The sequence below is a fragment of the Crocodylus porosus genome, unplaced genomic scaffold (genome assembly GCF_001723895.1).
Source record: "Crocodylus porosus isolate Cpor-Errol unplaced genomic scaffold, CroPor_comp1, whole genome shotgun sequence".
NCBI lineage: Eukaryota > Metazoa > Chordata > Crocodylia > Crocodylidae > Crocodylus > Crocodylus porosus.
In genome coordinates, this window is record NW_017728918.1 from 31,409,572 (window position 1) to 31,425,537 (window position 15,966).

General features: G+C 43.2%; 1 protein-coding gene across 4 annotated transcripts in view; it reads right to left on the reverse strand.

Moving 5' to 3' along the window:
• ALLC (allantoicase) overlaps positions 1–11,136 on the reverse strand; it is a 25,880-nt gene extending 14,744 nt beyond the window's left edge. The window contains exons 1-5 of one of the 4 annotated variants that reach the window (XM_019537431.1): positions 11,030–11,136; positions 6,430–6,554; positions 3,931–3,981; positions 2,768–2,855; positions 490–615 (exon numbers count right to left, since the gene is read on the reverse strand). In XM_019537431.1, the coding sequence (XP_019392976.1) occupies positions 490–615; positions 2,768–2,855; positions 3,931–3,981; positions 6,430–6,519 (355 nt within the window). In that variant the 5' untranslated portion in view covers positions 6,520–6,554; positions 11,030–11,136. Of the gene's footprint in view, positions 1–489; positions 616–2,767; positions 2,856–3,930; positions 3,982–6,429; positions 6,560–11,029 lie in introns of all 4 variants that reach the window. The other 3 variants (XM_019537430.1, XM_019537432.1, XM_019537433.1) reach the window with 3 other exon arrangements.
• Between the last annotated feature and the right edge of the window lie 4,830 nt (positions 11,137–15,966).

Genomic DNA, 15,966 nt, shown 5'->3' on the forward strand with positions numbered 1-15,966 from the left:
GGCTCCTACCCTGGGGGTGTTTAAGAGGAGGTTAGATGAACATCTTGCTGGGGTTGTTTGACCCCAGTACTCTTTCCTGCCATGGCAGGGGTTCGGACTAGATGATCTGCTCAGGTCCCTTCCGACCCTAGAAACTAGAAACTATAAACTAAATACACATAGCACCATTGGGTAAAGGATGTTAATACAAGATTAAAAAAACAAAATCAACAGTTGTATCCCTAACCATTCATCGCCTCAGTCACGCCTCATCCTGATACTGTTTTGTTATTCCCAGAAGTGCTAAAGTGGTACTTCCAAGTGTGAGATTGTTTTAGCTGCTAACCCCACAATGCCTGAAATTCAATAATTCTGTCTTCTATTAAAAAAAAAGAAAAAAGTCATATTCAACTTTCCCCTCTGGATCTCACATTAGCAGTACAATTTAACAGGCAAAAGTTCTTCCACTGTGACATCTGGACACCTTTCAGATATTAATTCATTCATTACCTTGTTTCAAGCATGCTGCCTGAACAGATATACGGGGAGCACAATTTCCAGCAAAGAAAGATGTGTTTACTTCAAATCCATGGATAGTTCCTGGTACTCCCAACTGGATAATGCACCAATCATGTCCTGAGCGATAAGAAAACAAATGGCTTTTCTAATAAGTGTCATGTGTAACTAAGACATAAAAGGGCTAGTTCACTTGGACATTCAGATAATACAATCATTCTTGGTTTCTAAATGACACTAAGAGGTTGACCAAACTCCAGTCTTTAGATCCAGTCATCATTGATACCAAAGTTGGGAAACATTAAGATACTTATTTTGCATAACTGTAGGCTCTGAAATAAAAATTAAGTTACAGATCTGTGTAAAGCAATCAAAAACCTGCAACAAAATTTCAGTTTATTTTTGGAGGAATTTGCATACAATTAAGATAAAGAATTATTTAAATACATAAAAGGTGTATTTGACCAAACATGAAGAGCACCTACTTTCTGGTCATTGGAGTAGCTTTCTGAAAATCACTAGATGTTGTGTATAAAAATAATGTATTTTCCAGTTAACACACTTCCTAGAAAGAATTATTCCAAACAGTTTTGACTATAATTGTCTCTTCTCAAAACATGAAGATGTATATGTGTTAAAGAGAAACGATGAGCTCAGACCTGAGAATTTGATTCCAGGAGCTATTTGCAAATTTCAGACCAATATCTTCACTTGGATTTTGGATACCTTTATGTTATCAAGTATTTGGATCTAGGGTTTTGATTTGGGTCTATTTTTGTTTAGAATAACCAAAAGTAAGACCCTTTCCATATAACTGCAAGCAGTGTCCAGTTACAGTGGTTCTCAGCCCTTTCAGAGTCAGGATACCCCTCCACCACATTTTTGAATGTGACATCACCCCTGGTTGAGAACCACTGCTCTACTGCCTCCAGTTACTTCAGTGCTTCACAACCAGGTATTTCCGCCTCCAAACAAAGTTGCCCTTTGTGCCTGCTGCACAGCAAGCTTGGAAGGGCTGTGGCATGTGTGCACACTTCTGCTGTATTAGGGCTGGATTCAAGCTAAAGCAGGCAGGAGATGCCTGCTTATGCTGTGTAGCTCTTCTTGGCCTGGCCCCTCCTGCACTCCTCCCAGAAAAGAGATGCATGGGTGGAACTGTCCCTTGGTTGTTTCTGGAAGGAACATGTAAAAAGGCTACCACCACAGCAGCTCCTGCCTGCTAGGTTAATCACAGCTCTAATGCAGCAGGTGTGCACACAGGGCAGTTTGAACTGACTGCTGCTAGAGTAGCAGCACCTGCATCACAGCATCCCAGATGGGGGCTTGTGGCACCCCAGCTTAGTGCACAACTCTGGTTGATAACCATTGGTCTAGTACTTGCCAGTTCAAATCAAAATACAGACTCGACAGTGTTACGCTTGCCAGCACCACAACTGAACGAGACCTGGGTGTTGTGATAGACAAAAAATGAACAGGAGCCACCAATGTGATGCCAGAGCTGCCAGAGCTAATCAAACATTGACATGCATCTACTAAGGCATCTCAAGCAGGGCTAAGGATGTCATCCTCCCTCTCTACTCAGCCTTGGTGAGATTGGACCTGGAGTACTGTGTCCAGTTCTGGGCACCACACTTCAGGAAGAATGTGGAGAAGCTTGAGACAGTCCAAAGGAGGGCCATGCACATGACTAGAGGCCTTGAGACCAGCTCATACAAGGAGAGGCTGAAAGACTTGGGACTGTTCAGCCTGGAAAAGAGAAGACTCAGAGAGGACTTTGTAGCAGCACCTATATCAGAGGCATACATCAGGCATACACCCGATGAGTAAGGTCCCTCCCAGCCCCTAACAACTATGAAACCATGAAAACAAAACAGCTGTTCATGACAACGATCATCACAGAATAGGCATTTCCAAATTCCTATGAAGTCTGCAAGCCATTTCTGGAGATTTTTCACATTAATTTTATCTACCAATGAAAACCCTACTGTTTTGTAGGGCTGTGCAAAAAGTGAAGGTCTGGATATCCATAGATTTGACAAACTCAAGACTGTCATTTCTGTCTATCTGATAGTCAGTACTCCAAAACTTCCATCAGGAGTTTCTGGCTCATTCAAATTAAGCCATTACAAATTAACCACCCTTAAAACTGGAAGGTGTAGTAATAAAGTGAGCCAATTTCATCCCTTCTTCCCACCAATTGTCAATGTTTTTTGTGGTCTGAAAATCCCTTGCTGTTATTAGGTATTAACTGACTAGTATTTACTGTTATTACCTGGGGTCCTTTTCCTCCTTGTCTCCCATCCATCCATCCATTTGCCATATGCAGTAAATGTATCTACTTTGAATTCTGGATTCTGTTTCTGAAAAACAAGCACAAGCTTATTCTGCTCACAGTCATAAATCCATATAACTGTTGACTTTAGCATACTGAAAACAGATTTGTGTCCAGCATTTAACATGCAAGTTTCAAGCCCCAAAGCTGATGCTAATAGAAAAGGTATATAATATATTCCATTCTAATCTAGAAAAAATAGCACTGAAAAATTATAAGCTGTATTAGTCAATGGATTTATGCTGACCAGCTAAGAATATTGCCTTCAATTGTACTAAAATATTCTTCTGATTAGGCAAATACTTTAAATCCTTGGTAAGTGATTTCAGTGGTATTTTTACATGTGAAATGACTGTAGAACCGTTTATTTAGATTACAGTTTTTTCTGTGTAAATAAAACATCATAAATTCTAATCAGAGCTAAAATTTATTTTGAGGTTTATTCCTCACAAAAGATGCAGTTGGAAAAGAATATCTCTAAAGAAGCCTTTAAGTCATTACTTACTGGTTGAGAAAAGGAAATATAGTTGTAAGGGAAATATCCTGCTTGATTCACTGAAATAGTTTTGACTGTACTGTTACGCCTGAAAGGTGCTAATGTGTAATCAGAATACAGAAGCTGTTATTATTGCAGTAATGAGCCAGCAATTGAATTAAATCAGTAATCAAGAATCAAAACATTTGGTAATCATAATCAAGCCTATGCAAATGCTTCCTTTATCCAAAAGAGCAACAAACACAGGGCACAAGATGCCTGAGTGCCAATTTGGATACCATCATTATAACCAATTGGTTCACTCTATACCTATTTTCCAGGGACTTTGCACAGATGTAACTGATTTAATGATGCAAAATATAGTGAAGAAACAGATCCTTTGGGTTTAGATATAGCCTACAAGCTATCGTATTAAACCTAGTGTTTTTATCATTTATTTATATTAAAAACAAAAACACAAATCCTCCCATGTTCATGGTTAATCAGAAATTTTCCAAAAGAAGAGTTTTCTGTCAGAAAGTGCCAACCCCACTGCAAAGTAATTAACAGTCCCCAAAACAAAAGTCCACAAAAACTTGCCAGATAGCTGATTGCTTGCCTACTGTACCTTTAAAAGGTTGTCTGCAGGAGCAAAGAAGTCATCTGTTGCAAATAAAACCTATGTAGAAAATAAAAACATTTTTATTTCATAGTGAAATGTACCAAGGAATTAAAAAAAAAGAACATGTTTACTTGCCAACAGTGTGCAAAATGATATTTTAAAAGTCCTTATATATCTTTGTATGTGTGTCTTTCATTAGGTTCTAATCCTGCAATAATCCTCTACAGAACCACGCTGAATTCAATTGTTCTTTGGAGGCTCAAATTGCTGCTGTCACGGGGGGTGGGGTGTAGACGCTACACCCAGGGATAGTTTACTCTGGTTCCAACTGCTCTGGCATTTATTGCTTTGAATTAATTGCATGTGTAGATGCACCCACTGGCACTAAAATAAATCATGCAGCTAATGATAGGTTTCAGTTTGTATCTGAGGACATTGTTCTTTAAAATAATTTAGCATCTTAGACTTTGCAATCTTCACACATGAAACTGAACTGCTCTTAAAGAGATCAAGTTTATCTTCTCCTTTACATAAAAGCTTATCTATGTCAATTTAAAGAAGTAAAAGTTAAAGGGTGCCAATAATCTGGTTGGCAATGGCCCCCAGTACATAGTATTCCTGTCCTGAACATGAATATTCTACAGGTTTCCCTCACTTTATGCTGTACATGTGTTCCTGGAAAACGGCACGTAACTCAAATTCACATAAAGGAAACCCACTTTACAGTGTAACAAATAGGGATATGTTCCAAAACCTCAACTGTACTGACCCCCAGACCGATTTGTACTACTTTTACAAGACAATTTTGGTACTCACCAACAGCAGACAGTACACACAAGCACAGGGTGGTGGTGAATGTTACCATAATGGGGATAGCAACTATAGAAACACATGTTGCAGACGATGAGCAAGGAACACAGATCCACACAGGAAGCTATATTTTGGTGCACATCACTCCCACAATGCACTGTACAAATCAGCTGACTGCATGCTTCCACCACACCAATTGCATAAGAGTGAATTTACATTTCATATGAAGAATTTTTGGTATAAAAAGGGCCATCACATAAGAATTCACACATACAGAACCTGCATAAAGCGGGGGTAAATGGTTTGTATGAATTTTCCTTTGCAGGGCCAGGGGTCCAGCAGACCAGTGTTGACCAACCTTTTTGGCAAGTGTGCCACAAGTTAAGTCTAAACTATGAGATAGTGCCACTCTAATAGTCAGGCAGAGCCATTGCCCAGTGCTGTTGAATCTCACCTCTACCAGAACATGACAACACTGAATTTGGCAGCATCTACCCCTATAGCTCCTGCAGGACCAAACCCTCAAGCTAGCATTGACTCCCAACTCTTGCTCCTTCCCTGACTGCTTCCCTGAGCCCCTTCCCCTCTCCAAGTACTGCTCCATTTCCCTCCCCTTAATTTTAGGAATTGTGACACCTAACTGGAAAAGCCTAAAAGATCACTTTGGACCTGGTCTTGAGAGCCTACAGAATGCTCCATAAATTTTCTTGGGTAGACTGAATTAGGGAACAATATCTATACTGTACTGCCACTGCTACATACAGATTTTTTCAGGGGCAGCGGCTTTGTGAGCATTTCATGTGGCCCTATATTTATATTCTTTTCAATATTTTAAATAGCTTTACATAGCATTTAACAAGCAATTCAATTTCAAGTTGCATCACTTATAAAATTCTTATCTGAAAGTAGCAGCAGCCAGCTACTCACTTCATTATCAGGTATTAACTTTGCTGGAATTGCTATTTTTCCAAGTTTATAAATGACTCTCCAACACACCATAAAAGCAAGCCCTCTTTTCTCCCATGACCTATATGAAATAATAATCTCTCTTCTTTCATGCCAAAGAGGGTTGTATGGGGCTTTATAACACAAAGAAATTCAAGGGTATATGGGCATATGTTTTTCTTCCTCCATATTGAAATAGTATTTTTGATGGCATACAGCACCATTCATTTGAATCCCTTACAAACAGTCTATACTGACATACAGCAAATAGAAATGAAATGTAAAAGTCAGGCAACCCAAGGAAGATGTTGCCAAGTAACTATGAGTTCCTCTGTTCTTTTGTGTATCAGTAGACCTAGTGGACTGGATCTTGGCTCCCAAATTCTCAAGGAAACGGTAAATTGAGATTTGTATTAGTAGGCCTGCAGCTTTAATAGGTCAGCAGCATTCCTCAGAAAGTTAAGGAAAAATCTTGTGGTGAGAGGGTCAGGAAGCTAAACAAGAGTCCTGGGGGCCGCTCCTGGCTGTTCCAGACTTTTGGGGTAGCCCTTGACAAATCTCTTAATTTCCTAGTGTTTCATTTTTCCCCATCTGTAAAATATGGATAATTACCCTTAAAGAGTAGGGATGGTGAAAAGCTTAATTCATTAGGGTTTGCAAAACCTTTTAGATCTTCAACTGGAAATAGCTGCAGAAGTGCCAAGTACAATCTGCATCAAACCCATACTTTGTTAATTGTATTACATTTACCTTTCCTCCCATAGTTTTGCAGGCCAAATCATTCAGATTCAGAAAGTCAGGTAAAACCTGAGTTTCTTCTTCTTTGATATGAGCAGCCATCTTCCTTGTAAAAGCAGAAGCAGAAGTCTGGGATCCTGTTCTTAAGAAGAAATGAGAGCTATGAAGAAAAGCACATCTAGCATCACTTCTCATTACATGAATTCTCTCCTGGCCTCTCAGCAATCAGGAAAAGTTCCAAGAATGCGTTGAAAGAAAAGCAAGCACATGCATAGTCAGGATAAATTTACAATTTGGAGTATGCCCAAATTTGGGATAAACAAAAGTATTAATTAGCCAGTTAGACCAGGTTAAAATGAAGAAAATACATTTCCAAAGATAGATATGTATCGATATAGACAGATAGATAGATATCTATATCTATATTAATATAAATATAAATAGAATCTTAGGAAAATATATATCAAAAGTTTTAAATGTATTTTTAAATTCATATAGTCCCAAAAGTTACATTTTAGTAATAATCCACATTATTTTTAGTATCAGTGCTAGTGCTCTTTGCTCAAAATGGGTGCTGTGCAAATAAACAAGAGGTCAGAATCCCAGCCTTCAAGAATTATAAATGGTTCAGACATATCCCGATGTGTCTTTTTTTTTGATAATAAGGAGAAACCTAGGACAAGTCATACTACTTGTGATGTCTCCTGAGATAGGGTTGTGAATGGGAGCAATGTGAGTAAAATGTGTAGATGTAGCCAGGGTGGTTAGTGAATGTGCTGTATTAGCACAGCTGCTACACAGCCTTTAGTCAGTAGGATTCCAGCAGAGCCCTGGCACTGACTTATGGCTGCAGATGGTGCAGTTGTCCCAAGCTTCACCATCTGCCCTTGGGGTCCTTGCAGGTTCTGGGGAACTTTAATCTATGGTCTGAACCTTCATTTGATCTGTGAGCCTGTGGGGACCTGACCCTCAATTTGACAGCATTTACCTATTTGTCTGTGTGCAATGTGATATCCTTGCAGCACTGCATCCAAGCAGCTCAAAAATGGCAGGACTAAATAGCAAGAATCCTACTGGTATGAAGGAAAATCAGGGAGATGGGGAGAGAATGGAGAAGGCATGGAACCTCAGATGTCTCTTTAAAAAAGCCACAGATTCCAGCACCTCTGTAATTATCTATAGGTCAGTTAACTGGTTGGTAAACCATATTAGGCTTTCAGAAATAACAGTACTCATTTCATGCCCACCCACCTTCTGCACACAGCTGACACCAGAAGTTACTTTTTTGTCCTGCAGAAAGAAGAATGAGGGCAAGCAATGGGGGACAAGGTAGGAAATGGGGCAGGGGCATACACACACTGCTTCTGCCACAAAAGCCAGAATAGCAGCTCCTAGTAACAAATATCTTCTGGGAGATAAATGTGGAGTACCCGACATGGAGAAGCGGGGGAAAGGGACACAATGTTCCTAACATGGAGAGAAGGGAAGAATACAGGGCAGGCAGTCTCTGATATGGAGACGTACACACACCCTTAGTATGCTAGGCATGAGTGACTGGGATGGGAGAGTGGAGAATGTGGCACATGCATAACTCCTGCCTTGGATGAGGATGAAGGATCTTGGAGTGGGGAAGGACCCTGAGCGTGCACAGAGCCCCAGGCATGAGAGAGATGATGGGAAAAGTTACTGGGAATCTGTGGCATAAAGACAGTCATTGGGAACTGTTCGCAGGAGATTGTCATAAGGAATGGAGGGGCACAAGGAGCCTCTAGTGTGTGCAGCAAGTTTGAGCAACAGAAGTTACAAAGTTATACAATGCCCTCATTCAAAAAAGCCTACAGGTCTGCAAGGCTCCAGAACATGGAGGTGCAATGGACATACCTGTGCAGATGCTTCATGTTCTGACCAGGACAGGGAATGGCCTGCAGGTTGGGCCACTCATTTCCCTAGAGCCCCCTTATGTGTGCATCTTCCACATTGTTCATGCCTAACAAGCCATTAAGTCTTCAGGGCAGGGGCTCCATCTCAAAATGTTGTGTAAAGTCAGTGAGTATCTCTGTAACAGGGCGGAGTCCTAGGGGTGGCCATGATCTCCCCTAGCACCCCCTTTCCATGCCAAGTTTGCCTCAAAGCACCCTCAAGTTTCACCCACCATGTCTTTGGTGTTATTGTATAATAGGGAGGCTGCCTATCTGTCCTCATGGACATGGTTTTCCATTGTACCCTGGCCCCATTCAGTAATGGGTGTCTCAGTGCATCCCAGCCTTATGAGCTATGCGTGGCTCCAACGCCCCCTTACCACACCCCAAGCCTCACTGATGTAACTGATGTTGTTCAGTCTTTCTCTGGTGCTCAGGCTCTCCGCAGCCCTGTCTTTTGCTGCCCCCTCTCTGGGGCGTCTTGCTGCCCCCTCTCTGAGGCTGGGGTTCCCATGCTGCCATGGGTCCCCTATAAGGCCTCCTCCAACCCCTAATAGCCTCGCCCAAGCCTCCGGTGTAAACAGCAACCACAAAACAAAAGCCCCTGGGCTATAACTTCAATTCTAGCCACTTAGCTGTAACATTATTCGAGCCACCCCAAGGGTGCACCATCTCTCCCCAGCATCAGCCTGCTCGTGCAGTCCAGCCTCTCCTCTTCACTTACTTAGGCAGAGCTCCTTCCCTCTTAGCAGCCCACAGCCAACTCTCCCCAGGCCTCAGGCTTGTGATTTATACAGGCACCAGTCCCTGCCCCTTCCGGTCAGCTGACCAGGCAGATGTGAGTCACTACCCTCATTAACCAGTTGTCCTGGCAACCTGCACTTGGGCCCTTATCTCTGCTCTCAAAGCAGAAGGCATCTTAGTGCCCTGCTACAATCTCTATAGAATGATAAATATGATCCCCCTTGAGAACATCTGCACCACTGGGGCATTTCTGGAGACAGCCTACACTAACAATAAATGATCCATTTTATTCAGTTACAAAATTAGTATCTATTGTCTTCATATTTACTGCAGAATGGAGTAGCCAAAATGGATAGGAAAGAGGAGACCAGAGAGAAAAACATATTACAGCCTGAATGGTTACCTAGGGACTCATTTCAGAAATCAAATATGTCTTGACCACCTCCTTCTGAATATCTAAGGAGATACCTAGCAGTGCAGAGCTGATGTGATTCTACCACACAGAGGGGCAGAAGATTACTGAGTCTGCCCATGAGGCTTGCATCTACCTTTAGGTCAGACATCGTCTCCACAGTAGCTCCCTGGGCCTGTTTACAGCTCATAGTTGGGACCTGGGAAAGAGGAGGGGGCAGTTATCCATGAGCCTCAGAGACCCAAGTTGCTGTCTTCTTGGCAAGGTCAGAAGAGAATATTTTGTTACTAGCCCTGTGACCTGAAAGTAGAGGATTTTGTCCTCACCCCATACTGAACCCTACCTACTCTACTGGTTTAACATAGGAAAAAGTGGTGTCCTGAATACAGTATCTACTAATTAGCATCTTTTTCTATATCATAGCTGTTTGATAGTTGCTTTAAGCTTTTTTTATGCCCTGACCAGGTTATCTCACTAATGTATTCCAACTCTAATTACAGCCATCAACACTGAGTTGAGCATAGCTCAGTTCAGAGAAAGGAACAGGATTTGACTTCTTCCATGTAACTAGAGTCTACTGTGGCTGTATGTGTATGTGTATGTGTATGTGTATGTGTGGCTAAACAACTCCCACAATCAGATGCTTATTTCACAGCAAATACTTTATTTTTGTGAAACTGGTTTCCTTCAATGCTCATTGTATACATTGTATTGAGCTGAATGATTAATGGCCATATACCCAACTAATGAAACTGAAGAATTTACATGGATTGGGTTATGAAAGAAATACTAAGAAATCAGTGCACTGTTCTGGGACTGCATTTCAAATAGAGATACTTCTGTTGTTCATATATTCTCCACTATTTCCACTACCACAGTGGGTTGGATTTTAGACCCAAATTTACCTCATTATACTATCATAAAAATAGCAACAGAAATCATTTCAAAATAAGCTTCTAATTTTACAACTACCAGTAATTGATTGTTGGTGCATTTTTTCAGTCACCTAACAATGGATTAAAGCCTAATTGTCTCATCTGCTGGCCCAAGTGACATTTTCTAAGTAGCAAGTTAGAGATCTACATTTTATTATTTGTATCCAAAACCAAATCCAAACAGAAGATGAAAGGTTTGTTTAAAACCTTCATTTTTTTATAACTGGTGTTTTCTAAAATTTCTTTTTATCTTAAGAAAAAGGATTAATTACAGGAAGATTAATCTCAAGGAAAAACAGTAATTACAGTTTTCTTAGTCTGAAGACTTTCTCAATTCTAATTCTCCCTCTTTCCTAACTGAACACAATATTGTTGTATCCAGGAAGATACATAAGAAAAGTGGGTAATAACATTAACTAAGACGCTGCATAAACATTGTTTAAAAGAAACTTTTATAAGGTATCTTAACAGTTATACTGCTTTGGAAAACAAAAACTTAAATTATCAGAAAGATTAGTGTCATCTGAAGTGTCATATTTCTACGTAGTGTAAATGAGCCTATCCAAAATACAAAATTAATAAGCAGTAATTTTTTAGCCTACCTTATGTCTTCCACTCCTGCGTCAACTAGAGAAATCAGAAATGCTGAGAGAGCAGGGTTTGAGAGGGCTGTGAGTGTAGACCCCAAAGCAAGCAGAGTTATGCAACTTATCGGTAAACAAATCATTGGACTTTACTGATTCCAACTTCCTCCTCCCTCCCCCCTAACCATTAGCAGCTCATTTGAACTGAACCAGATATTTTCTTTGTAGCTCTTTCTGCATCTGGAAATCTACAGCTAAGTTATACCTGGATGTGTATAGCATATACAACAGGTTACTTTAACCAGTTCAAGGTCAGATTTTATTCAAGGTACATTTTAAGGCAGGATTTTAGCTGCTTTCCACTGTGCAAGAAGCACAACACAAAGTTCTACATCTGGCAAAAACCAGGGTAACCATATTTCCAGTTCCAAAAAAGAGGATGCTTGTCAAGGAAATATCTTACTTCCAACCCACAGTCCCCTGGCCCTGCCAGTGCCCCTCACTCCCAACCTGCAGCCCCACATCCCTAGTGCTACCCCACGCTCCTGACCTGCGCACCCCTGGCCCTGCCACTGCCCCTCCCTCCCAATCCACAGTCCCTTGCCTCCCTGGGCTATGCTGGTGCCCCTCAGTCCCAACTCACAGCCCCCCATCCCTGCAGCTGCCCCTCACAGCTGGCCCTCAGACCCCTGTCCTGCCAGTGCCCCTCACTCTCTACCCGCAGTCCTCTACCCCCTGGGCCAAGCAGTGCCCCTCACTTCCAACCTGCAGCCCCCTGGTGCTGCCAGTGCCCCGCACTCCTGACCCACAGCCCCCCACACCTCCATTGCCCCTCACTCCCAAGCCATAGCCCCCCCAGCCCTGCCAGAGGGGGCCTCCAGCTGCGCCTGTGGTGTCTGCAGCACATATGGGTGGTGGTGGAGTGAGTCGGGCCCTGGTGCAGGCTGGAGGAAGGAGGAGGAGATGCCTGTAGCACCCCCCACCTCAGGCTGGAGCTCCTGCACCATGCCAGGCAGTCTGGCTATGCCCCCCTCAGGCAGCATCTCCCAGGTGCCCTCCCCTTGTAAGCATGGGCACCGGCCCCTGGTTCCACTAGCCCAGCCGTGCAGCTCCCCACTGCCCCCACTGAAGGGCCAGACACCTTCCCCCTGCCCCGTGCCCGGCTGCAGTCCTCTGTCTAGACACCATTCCCCAGCACCGGCAGGCAGCTGCCACCCCACTCACACACCTATCCCCTCCACACACACACGCACCCTGACAGTCCCCAGGCCCTGGCCCTCCAACCCCTGCTCTCCATAGACTTACCTGCATCCAGCAGCTGAGGCTGCTCCCACCACCCTTCCTGGCTGTGTGTCAGCCACATGTGTGCACACACACTCGCACATGGTGCCCCCTGCCTCCAGTCGCCCTTCTCCTGCTCCCACTAGCAGAGCAGAACAAAATACTGGCCATTTGTTCAAATTTCAGAAAGTCACCCAGAAGGAAATTGGAGGACACAAAAAGAGAACATGTCCAGGAAAACCAGGACGTATGATAACCCCAGGCAAAACCAAATAAAACATCATACCTCTGCTGAGTGCAGTGGTTCTTCTGGCACATGCACAGGCTGCTGGATAGGACACGTGGCTAGAAAAAAGCAGCAGGACCAAAGAATCTCTGACCCCAAGTAACCCCTTTGAAGTCTAGCATAACAGTGCAGCCTTTAGACTGCTTGGACTTAGCCAAAGTGATTGAAGACAGCATAGAAGAAAATTGCTCTCCTAGGTGTTGCTGTGCACTACTTGGATAAAACTGAGGGTTTGGGTTTTCCTAAATACTAAATGAGGGGCAAAAATTAGAATCACAGAAAAAAAGGGCTGAAAGGGACCTCAAGATGTCACTTCCTCTGCCTTGAGGCAGGATAAGTATACCTACGCCTTCCCTGACGTGTTATGCCAAACTGTTCTGAAAAGTCTCTGATGAAGTTTCTGGACAAACTAGGTAGCCAGCTTGCTCAAATGCTTCTCTACCCACAAAGTTGGAAAGTTTTTCTTAACACTTAACCTAAATCTTCTTTGCTGAAAACTGAAATAATTTCTTCTTGACCTGCTAAAAAATAATCCATACTATATTTACTCAAATCAAAGACAAGGTTCTTCCCTCCATTTAACATGAAAGGAAAATGTCCCTCAACTTGTATTCAAGCACAAGGGAGATTCCAAGGGAATGGGGGTGGGCAGGCAGCTGCTGCGTCTCCAACTCTTTCCCCAACCTAGGTTTAGAGCCAGAATCAGAGCTGACTCTTCTTCCCCTTCTCTGCTGTCCCCCAACACTGCCGCCTCTGCCCCACTGCCTACCTAACCCTCTGCCTCTGTTCCCCCACCCCCCGCTGCCTAGCCCCTCTCTCTACTCACTGCCACCACTTACTCTCCAACTCCAGCCCCAGCTCCAGCTCTGGCCTTGGGCACAGAGCAAGTGGTTGCTCTAGCACCTGTCCAGCTATAGCAAAGCCAGAACTGTTGCCATCACAACCACTGCTGTGTGACTGGGTGGGGGCTGGAATGACCATATGCTCCATACCCTGGGCCAGAGCAGGGTCAGAGCCAAGGCCAGAGCAGGAGGGTAAGTAGCAGCAGGGAGGCAGGTATGGGGAGACAGAGGTGTCAGAGATGGGGAGGCAGTGGGGGCCAGATAAGGCAGGCAAAGGCTGCAGGGGGCCAAGCAGAAGAGGAGGAAATGGTAGGGGGAGCAGGTGCCAGAGGTGCAGGCACTGCAGGGAGGGGCACAGGCATGGGGGAGAAAGCAGAAGAATGGGCAAGTGGCAGGGGGCAGGCACCAGGGGGAGAGGTGTTGGGAAGCACAGGCACAGGAGTCAGGCAGCAATAGAGACAAGGGGAGGAGAAAGGGGGCCAGGGGCAGGGGCCAAGCCACTTGACTTCCCTGCCACCTGCCCCCCCACTGCCTGCTCCCATGCTGCTGCTTGCTCTGCTGCAGTGTGGGGTGGGGGGAGTGAATTTAAGATGACCCTTCAATAAGTAGATTCTACACATGGAAAATTATAACAAAAAATTATAACAAATTTATAATGTTTCCATGTATAGAATCTTATTATTGTGGGGTTGTCTTACTTTCAAAGTTGTCTTGTAGTTGGGTAAATACAATAAATGCCCTCTTTTGAATATTAGAGACTTTAAACCATGTCTCCTCAGTCTTCTCTCTTCCAGACTTATGAAATCTAGTTCCCTGAGTTTTCTCAACCTTTTGTCCTCTGGATTCTCTCCAATTAGTCTATATCTTACTTGTAGTATGGTGACCTAAACTGGACAGAGTACTGTATTAGCCTAACTGAGGGGAGGTGACCCTTGGCAACACTGGGCACCACCTTAGAGAGGGGGAAGTGCAACAAATAGTCATTGCTAAATGGCAGCTAGCTGCACTGCTACCACCGGTAGCACAGCAGCTGGCATTCCCCAAAAGCTGAAGCTGCCCAAAGCACAGAGCTGCCCTGTTACACCCCTGGAGTACTCCATGAGAGCCTTCACCAACACCAACTAGAGTGGAATAATTGATACATTAATTCATCCCAAAAATGAGGTTGCCTGTTTTGTAACAGCACTGTATCCTGAGCCATAGTCAGTTTTTAGTCCACTGTTCCCCAAAATCCCTGTCTTGAAGTACCACAGTTATTCCCCCTATTATATTTGTGTAGTTGAATTCTCCTAAGTGCAGGACGCTGCACTTGTCTTTACAAAATTTCATCTTGTCGATTTAAGATTTCCTCTCACATTTGTCAGATCAATCTGAATTCTCACCCTGCCCCCCAAACTTTGCACCTCTACTTCCCTGTCAAAGAGACTCTGGCCTGGGATGGACCCTTCCATGACCTCACATGAAATACTCTCCCAGTTTGGCAGCAAACCACTGATAAGTACCCTAACTGCAGTTTTTCAAGCAATTGTACATCTATCTGGTGGTGATTTCAACAAACTATATTTCCCTAGTTTACTCCGAAGAATAGTGTCAAATGCCTCACTAAAGTCAAGATATATCATTTCTTCCTCCTCCAGTATACCAGTTATCCTGTCAAAAAAGGAAATTAGATTGCTTTGACATGATTTGATCTTGACAAATGCATGTTAGCTGTTTTTATCACCTTGTTATCCTCTAGGAACTATAAATTGATTTTTAATAAATGATTCTAGTATCTTTATAGTTAACCAGGTTATCCTGATTGGTCTATAACTTCCTGGGTCCTCCCTTTTAAAGATAGGTATCATACTTGTCTTTTCCAAGTCCTTTGAGATTTCCCTCTGTCATAAATGAGGTCTTGAAAATAAACATTAGTGGTTTAGTTGGTTCCTTAAATACTTTGGAGGTGAATTTTATCAAGGTCTGCTGGTTCAACATATCTAATATACCTAGATAATCCTTCATCTATAGTAATCTACACTCCTATCCCATAGTTAAAATTAGCTATGTTATGTACCTGGTAACATCTTACCTTTGTGAAAGACTGAAGCAAAGAAAGCATCAAATATTTCAGCTTCCTGTATCATCATGGCAGATGAAAAAATAATTCCTTCTAGTAAAATTATCAAGTTATAAGATAAAAGATACATTATCATCAATGGCAGCCATTGATCTCAGGAGACTATGGAGGTTGTGCCTTTGGTGGGTTAGCAGGTACCCCCACACCTTCTTGAATGACTGAGGAGTCCAACACATGACAAACAGACCCTCTGGCAAGTTGCACATACAAACTCAGATGAGCTTGCATCAGCATGCCAAGTACCATCTTGTCTTAGAATCACAGAATCAATGAGTGGGAAGGGACCTAGACAGATCATCTAGTCCGACCCCCTGCCATGGGCAGGAAGGAGCACTGGGGGTGGCAGGGGTCATAGGACCCCAGCCAGGTGCCTAGCCAGTCTCCTCTTGAAGATTTCCAGGGAAGGTGAGAACACTACCTCTCTGGG